The following is a 25,245-nucleotide window of genomic DNA, read 5'->3' on the forward strand; positions in this document are numbered from 1 at the left end:
TATTAGAACTGCTGTCACAGCACAAATGACGTGCCTGCCCACAGATGTTCACATGAAAAGGGAAGAAGGATCACGAGTCCTGAGAAGAGACCACGGGGCCCAGCTGTATGTGGCTACTGAGGAATTTTTGGAGGCAACTGCCAATGATATGGATTTTCAAGGGAACATAGTTTCTCTTTAGCCTGCTGGTAAGTGTCAGCAGATGTACACAGTCCCATCTTGGCTAAAAGTAAAGGCCATTAGCCTTACCTCTGCTTTTGACATTTAAAGCTCTCAGACTCAAACCGAAATCAAAGGGAGATTCCAGAAAACTAAAGCAATGTTTTGCTTACACGTCTCGTCTTCAAATACCTCAATAAGGAGAGTTAAAAATATACTCTCCTAGGACATACTCAATGAATGGAAACTACAGACCGTCAATTTATCAGAGCTAAAGAGATCTGCATGTGCGAAACAGCCAAGGTCGTCCCCCAGAACACAGGGTTCAGGACATTCTCACTCACCCTTTGCCACCTTGGACTAGTGTCTGGGAAAAGGTTGAGATGCAGACATGGAATCACAAACTCTGTAGTGCTCAGACTCACAATTTCATGTAGCTAGTGCATTTTCTCCTTTCATTTTCTTCCAGGCCTTTACCATTTCTTTGAAATTCCAGAACAACTTCTGGAATGACCTTCTTCTGGTCAAGACGGTCAATGACCTTCTTCTGAGCGAAGGGAGGGATAAATAATGCAAGACCAGTCCCCTCAACTTTTTATAATTTCCACCTGATCTAAGCGTTTCTCATCCTCAGTGGTATCAGAAGTTGAAGTCTTAAATGCATAGTAGAATATACATGCTACCTCAACAATATCTGATAATACAATTTGTTTTACTTTTTTGTCTTTATGCTTTAAAAGGGACTAGTATCAGGCCTCGCTGGTGGCACAAGGAGTTAAGATGCAACCTATGAAGCTGTCCACAGCCTCTGCAGCAAGAGTTCTATCCCCGGCCAGGGAGCTACCCACATGGCACAGCAGACCTCTCCTGTCTCGCCTGCTGTTCCCCTCAGCCGTGTATTTCAGTCGATCTGCCTGTTCTGCTCCCCACTCTGTCTCTGGTGAATCCTCTCACTCCTGGATCTTTGGCCCGTACCCCAGTTCTTGTATGCATAAATAAAAATACAAAATCTTAAAAAAATAAATAAAATGGATTAGTATCTTGGGCTTAGGAATATAAATGGAAAACCAGGAAGCCTCAAAATCCTCATAATTCCTGTAACTAATGTCAAAGAAAAACAAGTACAAAATGGGGGTATCAGCACACACTCCAATCAAAAATCTACTAAACGACTTTATACCGCGGATAACTGTTTACACAACACTCGTGTACACAACACGCCACAGGCGCACACCATGGCCACAGAACAAGTGCAAATAAAAAGGAACCCTGTGCTACTCAACATCACATCACATTAATGTTCTGTCCATTCTTGGGGGGAAGGGAAATGCAGCCATCTAGGGTCCCTCTGGGTGAGATGGGATCTCTGGTAGTCTTCAGAGTGCACTAGGGATGGAATGAGACCAAGGGGCGTTGCTGCCATGCGCTGGAGTGAGCCCACGCCACCTCGTGCTCACATTCCTGCCTCTCCGGGCATCACTGCAGCTGAACAGTCCCTGGCGCTGTGTGGTGGCGGGTCTGCCGGGCTCTACTCACCTTCAGGTCCCGGTGGACCACGCCCATCTGATGGCAGTGGAGCACTGCCTCCAGGATCTGCTGAATGCAATGACTGCATGCAAACACCAGGGGGCGTGTGTTAGTTCCAAGCTGACACTCACTGTCTGTACACCCTCAGCGAGACCTGGTCCAAGTGCAAACTAGCAGACCACCGGGGTCCAGTCTGTACCACCTTCAGTAACGCCAACACATTGCTCGAGCGGAGCCACTAAAAACCCCAAGCAGTCGAGAGATCTTGCCAGAAGCGAGCCACAATGCGGATCTAGCCTAAAACACGTTGAATCAGGAGCTTACTGCCTGGATATCAATTCTTGCAGGAAATGGACTGGAACACAAATATAATTTTTATCGCTGATGTGCTCCACCTCCTCGCTCCCGCACAACCACACTTTCCCTGTTTTCTCCCATTTTTCTCGCCTCATTCCAAGGCTGTCACATTAGCAGTTAAGGTACCATATTAAAGTTAAATTAAGATACATAATGAATTTTTGATAAATCATTAACTTCTTGTGCTTTAATTTAGCTGGCAATTATTATCTCTCGCCTGAGGGCTCGGCAGGCTCACATGGAGCAACGTGTGACCAGTTGTTCCACTACAGCAACCCAAGGTCTCAGAACAGAAGTGGTGTTTAGATCTACAGGCGCACATACATCACGGGCCAGATTTATCTCCAGGCAAATGCCGGTCAGCCGGTCAGCCTGCCCCCCACCCGCTGCTGGTAGTGTGCTGTTGGAAAAGAAACGGGTCTGTTCTTCACATCGTCCTTCCCTTTTTGCTGTGATGTATATTTAGCCTGTAGATGAGCGAACTGAAAGAGGCGACATGCATTATCATTTCATCCTTTAGTCATTTTCGGGAGCAGTTGAGGAAGCAGGGCACCGTTTCACACACCCGCCCTCTACCCTTTCCCCAGAAAAAAAAAAAAAAAAACAAAAAAACAAAAACAACTCCTTCGATTCAGATTTACAGACTCCATATACTGACCTTCAGGTCCCTGTGAACTATGCCATTTAGGTGACAATGATTTACACTTTCTAGAATCTGCTGTATACAATGACTGCAAAGATACAAGGGTAGAATGGAAGGGAGAACATTTTAAGGCACATAATCACATTGAATACAAAATAAAATAAAAGTTCAGATGAAACAAACAAACAAGAATTACATTTCTACATTTTTTTTTTAGCTTTAAATAATGCTGAATAAAGCTAATTCTGGTTCTAACAAAAAAATGACATCCAACATAGAATTTGTGACATGGTCAGACAAAACAATTTGAGCTGTGTTTTTTCCTCATTGCAAGTCTACAAATTAAGTAATTTGAAAACAGAAGTGGGAATTTCCATATCCAGGGAGAAAACTGTATAAATAATTCCCGTAACATTCAAGGAAAATGCTTCAGAGACATAAAATTTATGGGTGTTTCTTATACACACCTAAACTGTTTAGAATCTGAGGTCACAATTAAACATAGGTGTTAAAACAAGAGGGTGAACACAAATGACGTGGCAGGTGAACAGTGGTTAAAAAAATGAAGGGACACATTTACTGCCTTGGCTTAGAAATGGGAAACCAACATCTCCGCTAGGCTAGCAGCGCAGGTTAAAGACACAGCACTGTCAAGCTATCGGCAGCCACTGCAACTTGAGTTCGATCCCCAGCCAGGGAGCAACCCACATGGTGCAGCAGACCTCTCCTGTCTCACCTGCTGCTCCCCTCAGCAGTGTATTTCATTCAGTCTGCCTGTTCTGTTTGCTACTCTGTCTCTGGTGAGTCCTCTCACCTCCCTGCATCTCTGGCCTGTACACCCCCACCCCAGCTCTTGTATGCATAAATAAATAAATCTTTTTAAAAAATAAAAAATGAATACAGGCTGCGATCTGTAATAAATGCGGGCTATCGCATCGGATGCAGACTGCATCATGCCACAGCAGCAAGCAGGTCAGCATCTCTGTCTCAAAGTCCAGATAGCAGCAGCATTTAAAAAAAGGAAAAATATAACATTTTGGGCCTCCCTGGTGGCCTAGGGATTAGGTCTCAGTGCTATTACTGATATGGCCTGAGGTCGAGCCCAGGCCAGGGAGATACCCACATGGCACAGCAGACCTCTCCTCTCACCTGCTGCTCCCCTCAGCAGTGTATTTCAGTCAGTCTGCCTGTTCTGCCCCCCCCCCCACCGTCTCTGGTGAATCCTCTCACAACCCCCCCAAACATACACACCTCTGGCCTACACCTTAGTTCCTGTATTCATAAATAAATCAATCTTTAAAAAATAAAGGGAAACTGAACAGGTCTCCAACAACAGGGAGAATTTAGGTGAACCCAGGACAAAACAAATGCCTCTTCACTAAAGGATACTCTGTGGAAGAGTTAGGAACTTATGTAAGATTTAAAATCACCTGGAGCACTAATTGTTCAACACATTTCCACGCACCTCTGTGAAGGAAAACTTTTACTTTTTGCTATGTCAAAGTACACAGTCTCTGCTCTTGTTACTAAGGTTTACTGATTAAATCAGAGATCGGTGTCCTTAGGGTCTCAGGGGCTGTCCTCAGACACACACTGACACAGAACATCTCACACTGATGGATTTTGTACAGTTCACTGTGTGAGTCAAAGACAGGAATATACAGACCTACGTTCATTTAGGGGTTAAGCGAACATTTGAATGAGGACATTTTCAACCATTTAATGCACAAAATAATATTACTGCAAAGTACATTTTTGATTTTAAGAAAGCATATAAATCATCATTAGGTTTTTAACAATATAAAGGTCAAAAAATTGATCATGACTGATTTTACCATCAAGAGACTTTCATGCTGGCTGCCTTGACTCATACATCTTCATTAGGTGTTATTAGTTGTTTTTTAAATCATAATTCTTTTTCTCTCTACCATAACACTCACTTTCTACACCTTTTTTTTCCAGGAATATGTATTTTACCTTCTCTTTTCAAAGAAGTCAGCGTAATTTGTTAGAATAACAGAAAATAAAGTAGTAAACAATAATCCATCTTAAAAGAACTTTGCCAATTTTTACTAGTGAGAAGAGATTCAATTTTCATGTTTGTGAGAACCGTTAAGAAAACAGACTAACAAATGATTTGCAATCTGTGCTTGAATATACTCTTTATAGGTATAGTTGGGAAGATGCTGTTTCTTTTCCTTGATTTTTTTGTGGGATCTAGACTGAAAAAAGAACCTCTAGTGAATTCCCTAACTTAAGACAGTCCTACATATGACTCAGGAGATGCCCTATTGCCTATAGGGGTTTTCAGAGTGAGAATGCTCTCCATTTAATTTCAAGCAATGTTTATCAAGTAATAACATTAAATTTGTAAAAAGAATAAATGACATTCTCTAATTCTATCTTAATTAAAATTTTTACTCTCAGGCCTCCCTGGTGGTACAGGCGGTTGAGCACAGCATTCCGAAGCTGTCTGCAGCCTCTGCAGTGTGGGTTCACTCCTGGCCAGCAGAGGAGCTACCCGTATGGCACAGCAGACCTCTCCTGTCTCGTCCACTGCTCCCCTCAGCAGTGTATTTCAGTCAGTCTGCCTGTTCTGTTCCCCACTCTGCCTCTGGTGAATCCTCTCCACCTCCTGCACATCTGGCCTGTACCCCAGTTCTTGTATGCATGAATAAATAAATCTTTAAAAAAATTTTTTTTACTCTTGGTAAGTGGGAAAATAGTTCTTTCCCAGGTAGATGTGAAGCCCCTTTTGAGGAAACTCCCATGAGGACTGGGGGTAAATTGAACAAGTGCCAATTCGTTCATCTTAGTATAAGTGACATGGAACTTTCTATTTCATTTTGGCAGTGAAAATCCCATTAAGAAATTAGAGAGTACTCATGGAGATAGGATTTGCAGAATGTCATAAAACCATGGCAGAGACCAAGAGGATGACTCGAGGGGGGAGCCGCTGTAGGCAGTTTGCTCTTGGGCAGGTGGGGATCTGCATTCAGCTCCACCAGGGCCAGGCTGCAGCGCCTCCTGAAGCCCCGAGACCACTAGACAACGGGGCAGGCCATCGGCCATCAGTAGCTGAATTGTCGTGACATCTCGGTATATGTATAATGAATATCTAATAAGCCCACTGCTCATGACCAGTCTCTGAAACAGTTGCCAGCTCCAGATTATATACAAGGGACATTAATACCAATCAGACCAAGTCATGGCTAAGCAAGTCGATTTACAGTCTCCATCTTAACTCCAGACAGCATTGCCTCTGGGAAGCCTAGGAAGTCTCAAATGAGACAGGTTAGCCATGTTGAATTTCTGCAAAGATTTTCCCAATGAGCAAGACTGAAGAGTCGTGAACATTCTGAGGTAGCTGAGTTCCAAGGGCTTTCACAAAAGTGAAACAGCTAACATGAACACTTTCAGAGAGCACTAGAGCTTGGTAGATAGTGTCTCTTTATGGCCTCTGACTGGGCATGGGCTGCTCAGTGGAACTTTCTGTGATGACGGAAATATTCTGCAAATGCTACATAGCCACCAGCTACTTGTGGCCATCAAGCACTCGACATGTGGTTAGTGCAACTTTTAATTTAATTTTAAATCGCTGAAATTTAAATCGACATACCCACACGTGACTAGGGGCTTCCACACTGAACAGGGCAGGATCTAGAGATTGGAGGTCCATAGTTGGTGAGCTCTGATCTTCTCTAAAAAGCCTATTTCTCTAGCACAAGTCACTGCAGTCAGCCTTTTTTTTTTTTTCCCCAAATCAACTATTATTTCCCCAAATCAACTATTATAGCAGTCCTGTCATAAATGCTAGACAGAAATAAAGTTGAGGCCAGATTCATTGATTTTTTTTTTTTCCCCCCCAGAGCATCATCTTAGAAATCCTTGAGAAAGAGAAACCTCAATTAAGGGCTCATCTTGAGAAGAAATCAGAGTTGGTGTGAGATGGTCACACATCCTAAGTGTGGTGATGCCTTTGTCAGGATGTCTGTGTCCTGACAATGAGTGTCATGTTCATGCTGAGTGTCATGTCTCGCCTGGGGCCAGTCACTTACCTGGCATCAGCTTCGCTGTAATATTCTCTCGCCACTATGTCTTCAAATAGCTCTCCCCCGGTGACTCTGTGGAGACAAACAGGAGATTCACATTGAGAAAGAAGTCAAATCAGGAGATTTGCACGAGAGTTCACACTGAATTTTTATTTGCAGATTGCTTTAACAATTATTACCAAAACGAAGCACTAGACACCAGCACGAGAATTATACTTCACATAACCCAACAATCTGCGTTAATCACACTTCTGTCCTTTCTATTTGCCCTTGTGCTACTGGATCGTGAGGACACAATTTCGTGTGCACACCCTGGATACTTCCAGCCTGTCGCTTGCAGAAATGGTTTCCATCCAACTCTGCATGTCACCTCTCCAAATATGAACTGTGGTCTGATGATCTGCGGGACCAGCACAGGAACTTCTTCTCCATAGAAATGGAATACACGCCTCATCAGGGCCGGAGGGGAGCCTGCAGGCTGAGTTTGCCCCAGGGGTTACTCGTCTAACCCTCAAGAATATGCTTTTCAGGGCTCAGGTGATGTTTCCGGCTACCGACCACTCGCAGGCCCAGTGGCTTGCTTTCCTCCCACACACTTGCCAGTAAAGCAAGACTTCAGGCTCCCGGGGTGACCTGGGCGGCAGCAGGGACGTGTGCCAACCAGGGCCTTCCTGTTTGTCTGCTCTTTAGGCAATGGTTCCCGAGTTCCTTCAGGAACTGCCTGCACAGCGTGGGTTGCAAGGTTCCCTAAATAAGGAGGTGGAACTATCTTTGGGATTCATTTCTTCTCCAAGCCCCCAAGATTGCTGCTTTGGGTCTAGAATTTCCTAACCATTGATTCCCTGGTGTAGACTTGGGGTTTTTTCCTCCCCTAAAAAAAAACATGTTTTGCAATTTCAAAGTAATATAATTTTGTGTAAAACTCTAAAAATACGGAAATGCACCAAGACCAAGTGCGCCTCTATTTTCTAGTCACAACTCCACTTCCAAAATGAACTCAATTTAATAGGATGCATACTGTCAACTGTTTGTGTATCTTGAAACATTTATACTTCCCCCTTGCAAATAGGTACATAGGAACACACACTTTCCTTATAAAAGTGGGATGCTGTGACGTACGTAAATTACTAGGTTGTGCCCTTCACTTGAAATCATGGACATTGATTCACATCAGAGGTATCTGCCCCCTTTCAAAATAAGTAATACATAGAAAAGTGAGACTTGAGACTTGAGATAAATCACACTTGAGACTATTTCTAGGATATAAATGAACTGGCTAGTGACCATGGGGATTATACCGGAGGGGGTTCCATAAAAAGAGGACGTTTCAGGGGCCTCCCCAGTGGCGCAGCAGGCTGAGCGCAGTGCTGTCTGACAACAGCCTTTGCAGCACGGGTTCGATTCCCAGCCGGTCAGGGAGATACCCACATGGCGCGGCAAACCTCTCCTGTCTCACCTGCTGCTCCCCTCAGCAGTGTTTTCAGTCCGTCTGCCTGTTCTGCTCCTGGCTCTGTCTCTGGTGAATTCTCTCGCCCTCCTGTGTCTCTGGCCTGTACCCCAGTTCTTGTATAAATAAATAAATCTTTAAAAAAAAAAAGAGGAAGTTCCAGGTCCCTGCCCTACCTACTGAGGGGCAGAGCTGAGTGGCCAGGGGAATACAGCAAAGACTTGGAGAGACATAGGTGCCAAGAGACAAATGAAGAAGGAAGGGTTCCTGGCTTCTCAGCCTTGGACTTGCACCAGGGACTTCGGGGACTCAGAGGAGACACATGGAGAGGCTGACAATGGCTGCCTACATCTTGACTTGTATTTGATTTTGCTTCGTTATCCCACACTTGCTGGGCCCCTCTGCCCCTTCCTGTGGGTCCCCACCGGAATAGTGCCTTACACTAGTGGCAGGCTTTGGGGCCACAGAGCCTTGCTTTGGGCTGACCCTATTTGGTGGGTAACTGCGTATTTTTATTGGGAACTATTATCCTTTCTTCTCTCTCACTCACCAATTCTATTAAAGTTCTTTCACACTAAGAGTGTGCTTTGTCTTTATGGGGCAGAGAGTAGGGTCTCTTCATTATTATCTTTGGTTACTTATTAACATTTTAAAGGGCACATTTATTAGAAGAAAAAGAAAAAAAGAGACACCTGCAGAGTCCTGGGCTGGCAGGAAGGCTAGGAGCAGGATCCCTCGGGGGCATGCAAGCCTGGCAGTCCAAGGCTTTCCTTTGTTGCTCTGCCTACTGAGAGTACCTAGGAAATCTTTATTTTTCTAAACATTTCTGGATTGTTAAAATATTTAATAAATATTGATCAAAAGTTTATTGTCATTAAATTTCAGAAAATGGCTGCTGTTTAGAGAAACTGCCCAAATCTATTTGTTACTTCATGTGAACTGTCAGATCTGAAATCACTGGAATCTTCACTTATGGATCTTTGTTACTTTAATACCTAAACTAATGCCTAGCGCATAATACTTGCTTAATTAATGAATGCTAAGGAACAATTAAGTGTATTATCCAAGTCAGAAAACCACGCCATTCAATTCAAGTTTGGATTTCATAAAGCTCTTTAAAAAGCAAACACTCGAATTTAGCTACGCAGGGTGGCAGGTTTGTATCTGAAGAGGGTTGTATATATTTAAAGTTCTGGAGGAAGAACATTCTGGTGGTTTCTATGAACTATTAGTAGCTATTGAACCAATTTAAGGGGTGTAGAGTTTCAGTCCGATTTCTGGAGTCTGCCACGAGCTGTCTCTGACAACATTCTCTCTCATTTTCTGGTATTTCTTCTTCCCATTAGTTAAAGAGGTCCTTGGGCCCGTGAAACCACGTTATCCTTTCTGCTCTGGGTATGACAGATGTCTGGGGAGGGGCAGATGCAGTTCCATGAAGACATGGCCGTAAAGAGAGCCTGCTGCACTTTCTGAAGCTAACACGTTCCGACACGAGCATTATTGCTTAATGGAGCACAAAATGAAGCAGTAGTTATACAGATTTTTGAAAATTTTTCGTGTGCTAAGTGGAATTTTACACAAAGCCACAAGATAATTCAATCTGATGAATAAACTCTGAAATGAATTAGATTTTTTGCTGGGAGAGGCCCGCTGTGCGCTGAGGCCCGTCGGTGAGGTAGCAGCGAGCACCCACCTTGAGGCTCCAGGCCGCTAGCAAACACAGAACATTAGCAGAAATAAAAACAGACCTCCGGGACCAGGAGGAGAGACGATGCCACAGAGCAAAAAGAGAAATACTTTTGAAACTGTTGCTCTGATTTGTAAGGGTGTGGGCTCATTCTGGGTTAGCTTGCCTGTATATCTGGAACACATCAGAAGCGGCTAAAGAGGTTGCATCTTGGATAAAACATTTATAAAACGTGGTGAGCTATGCAGCCTCGACTAGGAGGCGAAGCAGCTGATAGGGAAGAAGCGGGGGATGGGGAACGGTAAACCGGGGTCACACGTACCAGGACCTCGCACTGCTGTGGAGATAAGAACCAGTGCCTTAGGCAGGGGAGGGGAGGGCCTGAGGCTGGAGCCAACCCAGAAAACTGCAACGGGCAGCACCCTCCTGCTCCCACCATCTGGAAAACTCCACGGCAGGGCCCAGACTGTCCCTGGGAAGAAGAAGTAACCCCATAAAGCAGAACAAACTTGAGAGGAGGTGGGCCCCAGACCTACATGAAAGGCTCTGGGCTGAGGCTGTGGGATCCTGTGAGCCAAGGCTCACCAAGCCACCCTGCTGGCGGGGAGGGACAAAGACTTCTTTCCTTTGCCAAAGACCATGTGCTGCCTGGCATTCGGGTGGCTGCTATGCCCCGTGCCCAGGCCACGTGGAAGGGGGGGCGGTAAAAGGTGTCTGTACTCCTGTGGGGAGCCCAGCGCCCTGCTTCCCTCTGGTTGGACAGTGGCAAACAACAGAGCTCACCACCCACTTGGGCAAGCGCCGGCCACATCTCTACAGCCACCACCTGACATCCCTGAAGGAGACGTGGATGCCACTCCCATTGTACAGATGAAGCAACTGGAGGTACAGAGACTCTTCCAGAACACACACACACACACACACACACACACACAGAGTTTGCTCATTCTATTCTGTGCTGCCAAGCAGCTGCCTCTAGGGCACCCTGTGGGGAGCAGGAAAAGGGCAACTCAGGGGTCTCTGCAGCCCAAGGGATCCAACAGATGACTTGGAAGAATGCCAGCGTCCAGGCACTCCCCATTTAACCTGTGATTTAAGCCCCAGGATGACAGTGCCAGCCAGGACTGACTGGTCAGGGTGAAGCTGGGCAGGGCCCACTGAGAGCTCTACCACTTCCTTTACCACATGGGGCCATCCCAGGCCTGGCAGGCTCATCAGTACCTGAGGTGAGGGCCCCATCAGCACCAGGCCCCCGCCAGGTGTCAGCAGCACCTTGTCAGTGTGTTGGTAGGCCAGGCCCACCGTTTCCAGTGACCAAGGTTGCCCTAGGTCCCCCTTAGGACACACAGTCTATGGAGATACATGGAAAACTGGTCTCCTTGGCACAGTCATCCAGCCAAGCCCTTCGGCAATGGGGCCTGTGACTATCTCCGGCACCGTCCAGGTGTGCCCGGAATACAGAGGGAGGTGAAGAAACCTTTGCTGAGCAAATGAAGCACCAAATAGCTAATGGGTGACTGAAACCACAAATGCCAGTATATCACTTTATCGTTTAACCTGTATTTAAGCTAATATTGTAAGGTGAAGTGGCCTAACTACCAATCTTATTATTATATACTAATCTCTCACCAGATCTTTTTTTTTTTTTAAAGATTTATTTATTTATTTATACATGCACTGGGTACAGTCAGAAGCACGGGAGGGTGAGAGAATTCACCAGAGCCAGAGCGGGGAGCAGAGCAGGCAGAAGGACCGAAGCACACTGCTGAGGGGAGCAGCGGGCGGCAGGAGAGGTCTGCGCGCCATGTGGGACCCTCCTCCGGTGGCCGGGGAGCAGCCGGGGATCGAACCGGCACTGCAGAGGCTGCAGGCAGCTTCGCAACCCAGCGCTCAACCGCTGCGCCACTGGGGAGGCCCTCTCACCAGATCTTACCGATGAATTCCAAGATGGATTTTGACTCAAGACTTCTTTCTATCTCCACTACAATATCCCCTGTCTGGGTCATCGGAGTCTGTCACCTGTCCTACTGAATGAAACAGCCTCTTAACTCCTAAGCTGCCTTCTCTCTTGCCTCCACCATCACTTCTTCAGATAGCAGCTTTAAGTCTGTCAAATTTCACCACATGCCTGGAAGTCCTTCCGTAGCTGTCTCCTGGTTTTCCCAGAAAAATTCTCACATAAGCTTCAAGTCTCTGCCTAGTCTGCATGGTGCCTATTTCCTGGCCTTTGGTGGGGGGGCCCCTCTCCCGTGCCCTGGGGGCACTTCATTCCCTCCACCCCAGGACCTTTGCACATGCTCTGTTTTTCAGAACAGGCGCAATGCATCCACCTTGTAGGGTAAGTAAAGTATCAACCTTTTCTGCCCTCCAGCCATTAGATTAAATGCATGCCTGATGGTGGACACCTGGAGCGGGGTGTGGGCATGCATAGGTGGGCACACCTGAGCCAAGAGACTGGGCATATAAGGCCAGGATGCCAGAGGGAGCAGAACCACCAGAAAGAGAACAAGCAGGAAACAGAACCAGGGGAGAGAGCCAGCAGAGAGGCAGATGCCACGAGAGGAGGCCGGAGAGCCCAGGAAGAGAAAAGACTCGCTGGGGGCCGGGAGGCCTGCCAGCCCTGCCTGTCGTGTACCTGGTAAGTACACAATAAAAGCCTGACAAGCCACCGAGGACTCCTTTACCCCGTCTGCTCGGGTCACAGAGATCCTGCACCGGGCCTTCCTGCCGCTACACACCTCCACGACATGTAGAATAATTCCCTTTCCTCCTTTAACATGTGGCTCAGATTTTTATATCACCAGAGCCCCACCCATCCAAGCTGCCCTTCTCCCTGGGACACAGCATTATGCTCTAGCATGCATCATCATTGCAACTATTATTGTGTCTGTGGGCTCATTTGCTTTATGTTTGTGTCTCCACTGGTGTAGTAGTTGTAGGAAAGTAGACTCTGTTCCTGCTTTTTCTCTATGAAACTGCCGGGGGTGAGTGGTGTCCTGCTGAGCCTGTGACGGTAAGCACGGAGGGGCTCAGCACACCGTTCACACCACGCGACTCAGCACAGCCACCGTTCTCAGCACCCTCTTCAGCTGAAGCCAGTTTCTTTTGTCCGTTATTTTCTAACTAGCTACCTAGCATTTGGCACTTGGGCAGTGTCCAGAAATGATGGTATCAAGGATTCCAAATTGGATAATGGCAATGAAAAAAGGCTGAGGGTTGTTTTACTACAAGGTCTACAGACTTTCTTATTGATGCAGACATAGGCAGATTTGCTGAGCCACGCTAGAAAGTACAATCAAGATGATAAAGCTGAGTCAGGTCATTCAATTGTTGCATTAAAAACCTGTTTCAGGACGGGGGCAGCAGGCTGGGGAAGCAACCGTGGGCTCTCAGGGACAGAACAGAGTGGGTGTGGACACTGCCCAAGTTTCGCCATTAAGCTGAGCCGGGAAACAGAGTCGGATGGCTGAGTTTTGGAAGTGGAGGCGGTGATGGCTGCACAGCCATGTTAAGGTATCAAGGCTACTGAGCCCTCCACTTAAAAAGCACTAAGACATCAAATTTTTGTGTGTATTTTAGCACAATACAAAAATTCTTGGGCCTCCCCTGGTGGTGCAGCAGTTGAGTGCTGGGCTGCAAAGCTGCCCGCAGCCTCTGCGGCGCCGGTTCGATCCCTGGCTGCTCCCCAGCCACCGGAGGAGGGTCCCACATGGCGCGCAGACCTCTCCTGCGCCCGCTGCTCCCCTCAGCAGTGTACTTTGTCAGTCTGCCTGTTCTGCTCCCCGCTCTGGCTCTGGTGAATTCTCTCACCCTCCCACGCTTCTGACTGTACCCAGCGCTTGCATAAATGAATAGGTAAGTCTTGGGGGAAAAAAGAAATCTAAAATAAAAAAACAAAAATTCTTTACTCAAAACAGTAGATAATAATGGTAATGACAATGAAAAAAAGGGAAACCGCTACTGAAGACTAAATAAATATCGGTATTTCATATCCCACTTTGCGGGTTCCAGACGCCTTTAGGAAATCCTCCACACCATCACGGTGAATGCTGGTAAGTTCTGCATGGGCCAGGACTGAAAACTGGTAAATCGCTTCAGTTCTGTTTCTTACATTGAGGCAACAAAGTCAGATAGAGAATAAAGCAGAAACTCAACATTTTTGTTTAATATGAAGCAACTGGTAAGGTCAGGCCAGGTCAGGTCCAAATTTCCCTGTGCTGTTTTGTGTCTAGTAAGAAAACGCAAAGGGAGGGGACAGCAGCTGTCCCCACTCACAGCCGGCAGGTAAGCTTGGCATGTGGTGCCACCCGTAGCATGACTGAGCCAGCACCGGGGGCAGAACCCAGGCCCCGGCACCGGCCGCCACGTGCCCAGACCCGAGCTGCTCACCCCGGCGCATGGGCACCAGGCAGCCTGGCTGCGCCTCGGCCTACCTGCCGCGGCCTACCTGCCACGACAGGTCTCGCTGACCCCAGAGCACCTTCGGGCCTCCCGGGACAGGCGCTGAACAGCTGAAGTGTTCTCCCTGGGGACGCTCGCCTTTGAAAGCAAATGGTCTTCCTGTGGTGCCCGTGAGGCGTGAACTATTTATAGGCCCTTCCTAAATCCCGAAGGAAGACGTAACGTCCAGCTGGGGCTGCACAAGCTGTGTTTTGGAAACGGGAATTGTTTATCTTAGCACATGTCTCCTTGGCCTCGGGCTGGTCGCCTCAGCAGCAGGTGCCCGCTCTGGCAGCTGACGACCCGCGCGGCACAGCTCAGCGCCCGGCCTCTGGCTCATAAGCCTGCTCGGCGCACACACACGACACGAGTTTGGATGAGCTGACAGAAGCATTCCCTCAGCTCTTCAGAAGAACACACAACACACATGGAGCATTTATGTATCTGGAAAACCGATCACGGGCCCTGGCAGAGAGCAGCGAGAGCCCTGCCCAGACATCACGCTCCCCTGCCCAGTGTGGGCCCTGCCCCGTAGGTCCCAGGCCCTGCAGTCCATCCTGAGCCCAGACACTCGTGAGCAAAACACTCTCGGAGGTGAGGGGTCTGGCTGACCCTAGAGAGGAGCTACAGTGATCTCCAGTCAAAGAGGGGAGCCCAGAGGAGCAGACGCAGATAACCCACATGCAGGAAAACCCCATTCTTATAATTACTACTCATTTTCCTGTTTCATGGAATCCAGCTACACGCGTATCTTCGCCACATTTTACAGAAGTTGTTTTATACTTATAGCAATCTATAAAAAATACTGAAGTCACTGATCTCTATTTTACCACCTCAATATTTTAATAGTTTGCAATCAACAAATTACACACATGTGTTTTACATACATCATATATGATGCATATGATGTGCAATAGCAACTGTAAAATCTCACTCAAAAATAGACACAAATTTTGAAAACAAATTGCTCACAAATAGTAAACATCTCCAAAGATACCTGGTCTCTTGTCTCTATGTCATAAACATTCAGATCAAAAACAGGCAGGAAAGCACTCACCCCTTTCAGATTTCAATCTACTATGGTCATTCTAAAGAATTGGGAGAGAATATTTACAAAATACATTTCAAAAAGGTTGGAAAATCTCAGCGAATTAGAAACAATTTGCCTACTATGGAGAAATCACGAACTGCACTGGAATTCAATAAATCAGAAGCTCCGTAAAAGATAAATATGACGCCTGCTCATCATTCACTAGATTGTCTCCAGTACTCCACACAACGTGGATGGGATTATTTTCAATTTACCTGTAAATTCAGATCACTGCCATTTAAAACATGTCTTCTGTCATCACACAGTTTGCCTGTATTTTATTGTTGTTTTCATGCGTGGGTACTTCTTAGAGAAAAACTGTAATTTTCAAAATATTTCTGCCCTCTGATGAATGTCACCAACTGGTCATCTCATCTTAGAGACTGCCATCAGCAGTCTTTTTAGACAGAGTGAAGATGCCCAGGAGCCCTGCGGAGGGGATGCTGTAGCTTCTGGGAATGTGCATTTGTGTGTGTGTGTGTGTTTTAAAGATTTATTTATTTATTTATACAAGCACTGGGTACAGTCAGAAGCACGGGAGGGTAAGAGAAATCACCAGAACCAGAGCGGGGAACAGAACATGCAGACTGAGGAAGTACACTGCTGAGGGGAGCAGCGGGCGGTAGGAGAGGTCTGCGCGCCATGTGGGACCCTTGCCTGGGGGCCGGGGATCTAACCGGCACTGCAGAGGCTGCAGGCAGCTTTGCAGCCCAGTGCTCAACTGCTGCGCCACCAGGGGAGGCCCTGGGAATGTGCATTTTCACAGTTATTGCCAAAGCTGCCTTTGACTGAAAATATCACTGCTGCTAACTCTTACTTCACAGTTAATTGCACTGAGATAGTTTCTTTATGTCAGTAATTCATCTAAACCTTGGCCTTCATCAGCAGAGGGACAAACCTATATTTAGAACCAAGACATTTAGATGCTACAATAAAAGCAGCAGGGTTACTGGCAATGGCGGACTCATCTACACCCCAACGCCGAGACTGTGGCGCCTTTCTGACTAAACTCCAGAAAGAATGCAGGAAGAGAGGGGACAGAGGTGTGAAGCCAGTCACTCTCTGAGACATCCTTATCAGACACCAGCTTGTCCGGGTTCTCAGACAGACAATGGGGTTTTGCAAGATGACCGAGAGGAGCACAGTCTACTGTCTACTGGTCTTGAATATTCAAGACATCAACAGCTTCTCTACTGGACAGAACCTGCTGTTCCTGTTGCTCTTCAGGGTATGTTTACCAAGAAACAGCCCTAGCTTTAGTGGTTGGGAGCTATTAAATGGTGCTCACTGTTTTTGAGAACCGAGGAAAACCAGGAGGTCCCCCACAAGGTGCTCCAGTTAAAGACTCACATGTTCTCAGTTTTCTTTGTCATCAAACAAATACCTTCATGGAGAGTTGAGCTGGCCACCTCTACATCGCTCTTATTTATGTACTGATTCTACAAACACCACTGAGCCGGACCCCAAATATGTGAGGCTTGCAGGGACAAGCTGATAAGCACAGGAAGAACAGAGTTCTCACATTCTTGACATGGTTTTAGTTAAAGTTGCAAGTTCTATCTTCTCTTCATTGATTTAATTAGAGTGCTTTTATTTCTCTGAAATTTCTTGTATCACATTGATTAGTTTTTCTGATCTCTCCGGTATCATTTTGTCTTGCCTTTCTGATTTTTGTTCTATCCTTTGGAGTTTCTTTACTAGAGTGAATTGAACTCTCCCTGATAGGAAGATATAATCTTCCAAGTCTTTGTGGTTGGATTCTGGACAGTTGTTTCCTCCTCGGCAGGTCATATTTCCTGGAGGTTTTGAACCTCAAATATATTACCTTATTTTATCTGCCCATTTTGCTGCTTTCAACTTTCCTGTAATTTTTTTTTCCCCTGAAATACCTGTAGCTATAATTTAAAGAGTCAAATTACTTTCACTTTTCCTGCAGGTGTTCACTTCATGCTATCCCTTTATCTCTTGTGTGTGATTGATTGTTCCTGTCTTAGATATGTGAGTGGACCCTCTGTTTATGTGGGATTCATTTTTGTCTGCTTTTTTACGACAGATTTTTCAATGGTTGAAGAAAATCTAACTGGACATTTTTTTGGAGGCTGACTTACACTGCTGTTAGTTCCAAGAAGTGTTTAAGACATCATTCTTTGCATTGAGAGGGGCATTCTGAGATTTAAACTGTTTTAAATTAAATTGTTCTTTAAGGAAAAAAGGTGGCCATTTATTAAAACCCCTGTGTATCCTGTAACACTGAGAAATCACAAATATTAGTTTAGGTGGCTGAAATAAAGAAATTTTTATAAATATATGGAAAAAAAACTCACAAGTAACCCTTCCCCAAAAGGATATAAAATTATGGCACACTCACATTTACAAATTAATTAGCCTCATTCTTGAAAACCATGGACAGTACAGCTCTCGGATTTCTATCAAATGGATAAATTACTTCTTGTATGCCTTTCACCTGTGTTTTGACCAGATCATACTGTGGACACCAAAAGGCTTTACTTAGATTATGTGTGAACTAATGTTTTAATTAATAAAATTGAATCATTTTAATGTGTTTTAAAAAAGAACTAAGTTATGCTCTCTATACTCCTGCACTTAATTTAGCAGGAAAAGTAGAAACAAATCAAAAATTACGTTTCTGCGGAGCATGCTTTACACTAAAGCACAGGTCTACCTACTTAGAGAACCTGCATACTCAAGACCCAGCAAATCTTAGCCTAGAGGAACTTCTCATTCGCAGCTGTAAGTTCAGAAGTTTCACCCAACATTCACTTTCAGCATGATACAAGAAGAAAAACAACTATGAAGGAACATCTGAGGATTAAGAGCTCACTATGACAAAGCGGCCACACCCACTCTAGGCTGGTGCAGCAGTGCCCACGCTCACAGGCGGGTCCTTGGTCCTCTTGTCACCTACACAGTGTAGCATGACTTGCGGCTACTGTCTCCATTTGCTACGCCTCACTGCCGCACGCACTCAGGAGTTCCACTGGACACAGGATAAGCAAAAAGAGATGAGGGGATAATAAAGTAATAAAGGGTATGGGAAAGAGGGGGTGAGAGAAACCCTTACAGAGGAGTAGCTGCTCCAGCAGGGATTCATGAAGCTGACATTAACGTGGCTGGGAAGGAAGGGGCGGGGGATGCTAAGGCAGAAGCTACAGTTGAGGGCCTCCCCAGTGGCGCAGCAATTGAGCGCTGGGTTGTGAAGTTGCCTGCGGCCTCTGCAGCGCTGGTTCGATCCCCGGCTGCTCCCCAGCCACCGGAGGAGGAACCCACATGGCGCGCAGACCTCTCCTGCCGCCCGCTGCTCCCCTCAGCAGTGTACTTCGTCAGTCTGCCTGTTCTGTTCCCCGCTCTGGCTCTGGTGAATTCTCTCACCCTCCTGCACTTCTGACTGTACCCAGTGTTTGTATAAATAAATAAACAAATAAATAAATAAATCTTAAAAAAATAAAATAAAATAAAAAAAGAAGCTACAGTTGAACTGGAGACAGGAGAGAGGAAAGGAGTAGGAAGAGCGCAAACAGTGATCTACTCCCTTCTTGTCTGCACTGAAGAGGGTTCCCTTTTGTCACAATAAATCCTTAGGCTACACCTTGCCAAGAGAGGGACTACCTGCTATCCTCCCAAATGCTGCAATGTTCTACTTTCCACCAGAGTTATTTTTGGTATCCTCTAGTGATTATGTTGTCACAGGGAAAGTAGGAGCAAGTTAATGTCTAGTATCCCGACATTTTCCCAAATATATGAATTACAGTCTTCACATTAGAATCAATCTAGTATTTTTTTTTTTTTTGAAGATAATGCTGGAACAATTTTCACGCAGGGTTAAAGAAGCAATGCTTCATGAAGGGAAGCCTACAGAGACTGTCACATTAAAAATGCCAAGCATTAGTCTGTTTTCATTCCCAACCTTTTGACTTAAGTCAATTGAGATACAATAATCAGCCCTGGTTTCTAGTTTGAACATTCATCCATCACCACAAATTCTTCTCCTGCCTCCACTTGTTTTCTTTTTTTTTTCTTTTTTTTCTTAAAGATTTAATTTATTTATACTAGCACTGGGTACAGTCAGAAGCGCGGGAGGGTGAGAGAATTCACCAGAGCCAGAGCGGGGAGCAGAACAGGCAGAAGGACCGAAGTACACTGCTGTGGGACGCAGCGGGTGCCTGGGGAGGTCTGCGCACCATGTGGGACCCTTGCCGGTGGCCGGGGATCAAACCAGCACTGCAGAGGCTGCAGGCAGCTTCGCAACCCAGCACTCAAGCACTGTGCCACCGGGGAGGCCCCCACTTGAGTTTTCTATTCCAATCTATTATACTAAATGTCAGGAACAGATTTCTGAATTGTCACCTGCATTTTAACTGGTTTTTAGGAATTCTCAGGGGTGCCCTGCCCACATGTGCACACACCTGCATAGACATACACCCACTTTTGCATATCCTCATTTGTTCTGGAAATTTCACCTAATTTTTTATCGGCTATGAAAAGTTCAATGAATCTCAAAATGAAAAAAAGCATCACAGTAAAGCTGTAGTAATTCAGATTAACTGCGTGGTCTGAATAGCCATATTTCTGAATTACGGAATATTATTCTAAGTAAATTAAGCTATGTTTCTTAAATAAAACATGCAAATGCCTTCTTTACAAATTGCAGGTTCTGCCAGAGCTCCATTAAGCAGCAGTGGAGAAGCTTGCATCAGTAAACTACTTGCAAATAATTGTGTTAAGCACTTGTTTGAAATCTTGCTTATACTCACTGTCACAGCGTATTGCCTATGTAGACTAGAAAAGCCTAGGCCTTGCTCAAACTACTGTAGATTTTACACTAAAAGTTTGCATCTGGATGCATGGACGTGAAGAATGTGTTCATAGTAGAAGTGAACATAATAAAACAGAAAATAACTCGGCATATGTATGTCATTGCAAAGATGTAAATACACATGAATTTTTCTTTCATTTACCAATCACACACCCTCTCCCTCGAGGTTCATGACATCTGCCATTTGCCATATCAATCACCTCCTCCTCTGTTACCCTTCCTGGTTCTATATGCTCCCCTTCACCTGCCTCCCCAAGCATGCCCCACTCTATTATTTTCACTGATGCCACTGTCCATTCTGTTGGACTTTCCCTCAATCCAGCCTTTTAGTTCCCTGAAACAGTTCTGGGTGATGACCAGGTCACAGGTGTGGCCAAGGGCAGGTGGGGCTAGTTATATAAAGTATAACTAACTATACACAAAAACACTAATTGGAAAGGAAATCTGCACTTCTATGTTTACAGCAGCAGAATTTATAACGGCTAAGCTATGGAATGCACCTAAATGCTTCCAAACAATGAACGGATCAAGATGTGGTATATATGCATGCACAAGGGAATACTATTCAGTGATCACAAAAGACAAACTCATGCCATTTGCACCAACAGGGATGGAGCTGGAAGCGATGATGCTAAGCAAAATAAGTTAGAAGGAAAAAGAAAAACATACAATGGCTTCACTTGCAGGAGGAACACAAGAAAAGCAAACAACAGGTCAGGAAAAAGACAAAGCTTGCAAGCTGACTCTAGCTCTGAGGCACAGAGCAGCGTCAGGAAGAAGGGTTAGAACAGGCAGGGAGCACATACTTCCTTCTCTCCAAGCACCTTCCTCATCTCACTGATCTCGCTCAGCCAACATGGAGGGTTGCTCACGTGGACACGCATCAATATTCTCCGATCTCTTAGGATGCTCTGCTTATTAGAAAGGGTCTCTCTCTACTTTTGACATTGTTGATGATTAGTTCCTGGGCTCCATGGTGCTCTAGTCTCAGGAATTTCCTCCTACTTACTTCATACAGTCATCTCCTTAAGTGTTGAGGTGGAACAAGGTATTTCCCTGGTGAAATGACAGGACTGAACCTGCCATGTGCAGGCCAATGAATGTGAAACTTGAATGGCCCACTAGCGCTTCAAATGTAATTAACTTTATGGTCTTTATCTCAGAAGCCACTTCCCTTCCCACAGCCCAAATCACATTTAATAGTACAATAGCTCACCAAGTCAACCAAGCCAAAACCCTGGCTAATCACCCTTGACTAATTTAACCCACTTTTCACCATCAATTACTAAGCTCTGTTAAATATGCCTTATAAATTAGCGAACAGTTTCTAAATAGTTTCACTTCTAAATGGCAAATTTGCACTCACTATATTTATTTGCTGGACGACCACAGCCACGGCCACATCATCTCTCAAGAAAGAAATGGCCACCCTGCTTCTAGTTCTTCCTGCTTTCAAGAGGCACCACTGCAGTTTTTCTAACAAGCCAAATGACTGTGCCATAGCCCTGCTGAAAACCCTCCTGTGGCTGCGCATCCCCTATGCCGGCGCTCCCTACAGGCTCACTTTGCACAGGTGTGCTTCAAGCACAATGTCAAAGCACCTCTGCCCTTCTCTCCCATATGCTGTGACTCACTGGCCTGGAACATATACTTTTAACTATGATCACGGCACGTATGCCCCTCTGGGGCCCTACTCTTGCCTTGGATGTGAGCTGTTTAAGTTAAAATCTGATTTTCCAGATGGCACTGATTTAATTTTCCTTGCACTTACAACTTCCAAGAAAGAAGCCCAAGCTTTCCTTCTCCTCTGTGAAACACACTGCCTGACAAATTAATAGTTCAAATATGATTTGAAAGAGAAGTAGCCCAAAAGAAATTATAGAAGAGAAGATGCCAACAGGAATTCAGTGACAACAAGGACACTAAATTATGGATTACCTCCACTATTAAAACCTTCCTTTGAAAAAGAGGATTTAGCCACGCCCGCTGCTCCCCTCAGCAGTATATTTCATTGGTCTGCCTGTTCTGTTCCCCTCTCTGGCCCTGTTCTGTTCCCCTCCCATGCTTCTGACTGTACCCAGTGCTTGTATAAATAAATAAATAAATCTTAAAAAAGGAGGATTTAAAGTGCTGTCCTTCCGAGTCATGTCCACATCTATTCTTTTAACCAGTATTTACAAGTGCCTGTGTGTTGGAGCCTACGTTAAGTGAGAGAAATGATGTTTCCTAAACTACAAGAACAACAACTAGAACATGCAGAAGGTAACAGGATTCCATGAGGGACACATAAAAGAAGATCAAATTTTCTAAGCACAAATGTTTAGCTATTTACTATAAATAAGTCAGCTAAAACATCAAACAGAAGCAGAGAAGACAATTAAAGAGTCTTAAAAAAAAATTCACACGTAACCACAGGATGTGGTCAGTCCCAAGCCGACCACAAAACTGTCGCCATGAGGTCAGTAGCTGCAGATAAGTCTGTGATTAGAAATGCTCTGAGTCAGTACCACAGTGCATGCATTCGTGAGGGAACAGGGCAGGTGCTGGTGGTGGCCCTATAAATGGCAGGGCCACAGCCCCATATAAATTTAGCTAATCGAGCAAATTAAAAGGAGTTCATGCAATGCTTTGTTTGGCTGCCAAGTACCAGGAAGAATGTCCTTCACACCAAATTTACACGGTAAAAGACTAAATGAATGCAAAATAAGTCATCATTAATTGTGATCTTTGCCACTCAGATGACAGATTCACCTTAAAGTCTAAATCATTTCTGGGAATGTTGGAACATGTCGGGTAAAGAGTGTTTCTGAATGCAAGACTGGCTTCCTGCAGCACAGGCGACGTTTAGCACCGAGGCTAGAACGATCCCAAGTACACCTCTGGGAGAGCTGGATGAAAACAACTGGTACTCTGAAATACCAAACAGAATTCCTCTGTATTTTCCACATTGTAAAGCATGTTTTAATCTGAGTTATTCTGCGAAACAGTGACATTTTCCTCCCAATAGCATCTCCACTTCTGACTACAAACTGGGGTCATTCAGTGAGAAGAGGGAAGGCAGACGAGAAGGCAAACCTCTTCCCAGGGAAATGACCCGGATGTCACCTGTGCGTGTGGCTACGGTGATGCAAATGGGAAAAGGGCCCTTTCTTTTATGTCTATGTCCTTTCCTAAAGCTCTGAACAGCCAACATTCCCCCCCCAACCCATATGCCATATCGGTGTCATTCATGTTATCTGCTCAAAGTCTAATTTGCCTTCTCAAGATGAGGCTTAACTTCTATCCTCACCTGCTCTCCCCCCTACGTAACCCTCCATCATGCTTTCGTCTTCACTCCTCCAATACCCACTTTCCTGTTTCCACTTCAGTCTCCTGTAAGCCCTCTGCCACACTACAAGAAAGAGCTTCATCAAATGAAGTCGGACTATTTAAATTTCCAGCTCTGACCCTTTCAAGGCTTCTCACAGCACGCTATTATATACAAGCTCCTTTTCTGAACTTCCAACAGCACACCATGCGCGTTCCTGAGCTTGGGCCTGCACCTGTCAGATGTTACTTCACCCTCTAACCCAAGTCTGCGTGATGTTTCAGGCTGCACCAGCCAGTCTCGCTCCCCTCACTGCGGTCACTGTCTCGAGGGTAGTACCGGTGACTCACTGTGCATGGACTCTCCACCCACAGATACTCTCCACATTTACTTCTCTGCTCCTGAGCCCTCAGTGAGGCATCTGCCCGGTCACCCCCTTTAAACCAGCCACCAGATGTAGTCACTCACATGTACCATTCTGCTTTCTCTATGCACAAAAAAACAGTCTGAATCTCTCTAAGATTTTAGTATGAAAAACTAAAGACCCATGAGTAATTTGAGATATTCTTCGAGAAGCAATGTCCTCAATCAACCAGGAAGAGTACAATCACATAAAGAACTTGCAAATGAAAGTACAAGAAAGAAACAGATAGGAAATGTTAAGATGACTATAATCAGAAATAAAGCAATGACAGGTACCCTGAGTTATTCCCAAAGATGTTTGCCGTCCAAAGTGTCTTGCTCACAACTTGGTTGAAATTTTGTTCTATCACGTCTTATTCTTGTGGAAGTAATTTAATCTTTCTAGCCATTATTTAAATACTGACAAACCAATAGTTGTTTTAAGTTTACCTATAATAAAGCTCATAAAGTACTCAGCAAAATACTCAGCATATATTATGAACGCAACATTGCCTTCTTTTATCACTGTAATGAAAGAAAAGCACAAACTTTTATTTTGTCAGCCATTATTCTGCCTTGCTTCTATTCTCAAAGACAATTCAGCATGAATAAAGATTTGCAAAAAAAAAGGTCTATGCATAAATGGAAGAGAATAAATTTGTGTGAAGAAAAGATTTCAAAAGGATCTAGTACCTTGTTTTCAATAAAAACAGGCCATACATTTTTGGGGTTCTTACCTAAGATATAATTTATTCCAATAGTTTTATTTTTTTTTTAAGATGTATTTATTTATACAAGCACTGGGTACAGTCAGAAGCATGGGAGGGTGAGAGAATTCACCAGAGCCAGAGCGGGGAGCAGAACAGGCAGATTGACAAAATACACTGCTGAGGGGAGCAGCGGGTGCGGCAGGAGAGGTCTGCACTCCACGTGGGACCCTCGCCAGTGGCCAGGAATCGAACCAGCGCTGCAGAGGCTGCAGGCAGCTTCGCAACCCAGCGCTCAACTGCTGCACCACCAGGGAGGCCCACAATGGCTTTACTTAACCTCTGATACCAGGGCACGGAGGAGATGGCATATGAGGGTCACTCAAATGGGTACTGCATTTACAACAAACAAACATTAAAACCTCACGGCTCCAAACACTTGGTCAGATCACTGTAGACAAAAGTATAAATTGCAAACACTTGACCCCTTGAGAAAATTAAATAGACAGCCAAGCTAGGTCACTGCAAACGTGCATTTCACCGCAGGAGCATTCACCTTCCTCAGCGCCAACCTCACTACTCTATGGCCAGCT

The 25,245-nt window shown here is 45.2% G+C and overlaps 1 protein-coding gene across 19 annotated transcripts in view; it reads right to left on the reverse strand.

Annotated features, from left to right (window-relative positions):
• CAMK2D (calcium/calmodulin dependent protein kinase II delta) overlaps positions 1–25,245 on the reverse strand; it is a gene marked incomplete at both ends in the record, with an annotated part of 257,338 nt that overhangs the window by 64,075 nt on the left and 168,018 nt on the right. For 11 of the 19 annotated variants that reach the window (XM_084251879.1, XM_084251890.1, XM_084251876.1 and 8 more), the window contains 2 exons: positions 2,702–2,774; positions 6,745–6,810. In XM_084251879.1, coding sequence (XP_084108005.1) covers positions 2,702–2,774; positions 6,745–6,810 — 139 coding nt within the window. Of the gene's footprint in view, positions 1–1,695; positions 1,769–2,701; positions 2,775–6,744; positions 6,811–25,245 lie in introns of all 19 variants that reach the window. The other 8 variants (XM_084251889.1, XM_084251885.1, XM_084251883.1 and 5 more) reach the window with 1 other exon arrangement.

This window comes from Talpa europaea, assembly GCF_964194135.1.
Source record: "Talpa europaea genome assembly, chromosome: 13".
Classification (NCBI taxonomy): Eukaryota; Metazoa; Chordata; class Mammalia; order Eulipotyphla; family Talpidae; genus Talpa; species Talpa europaea.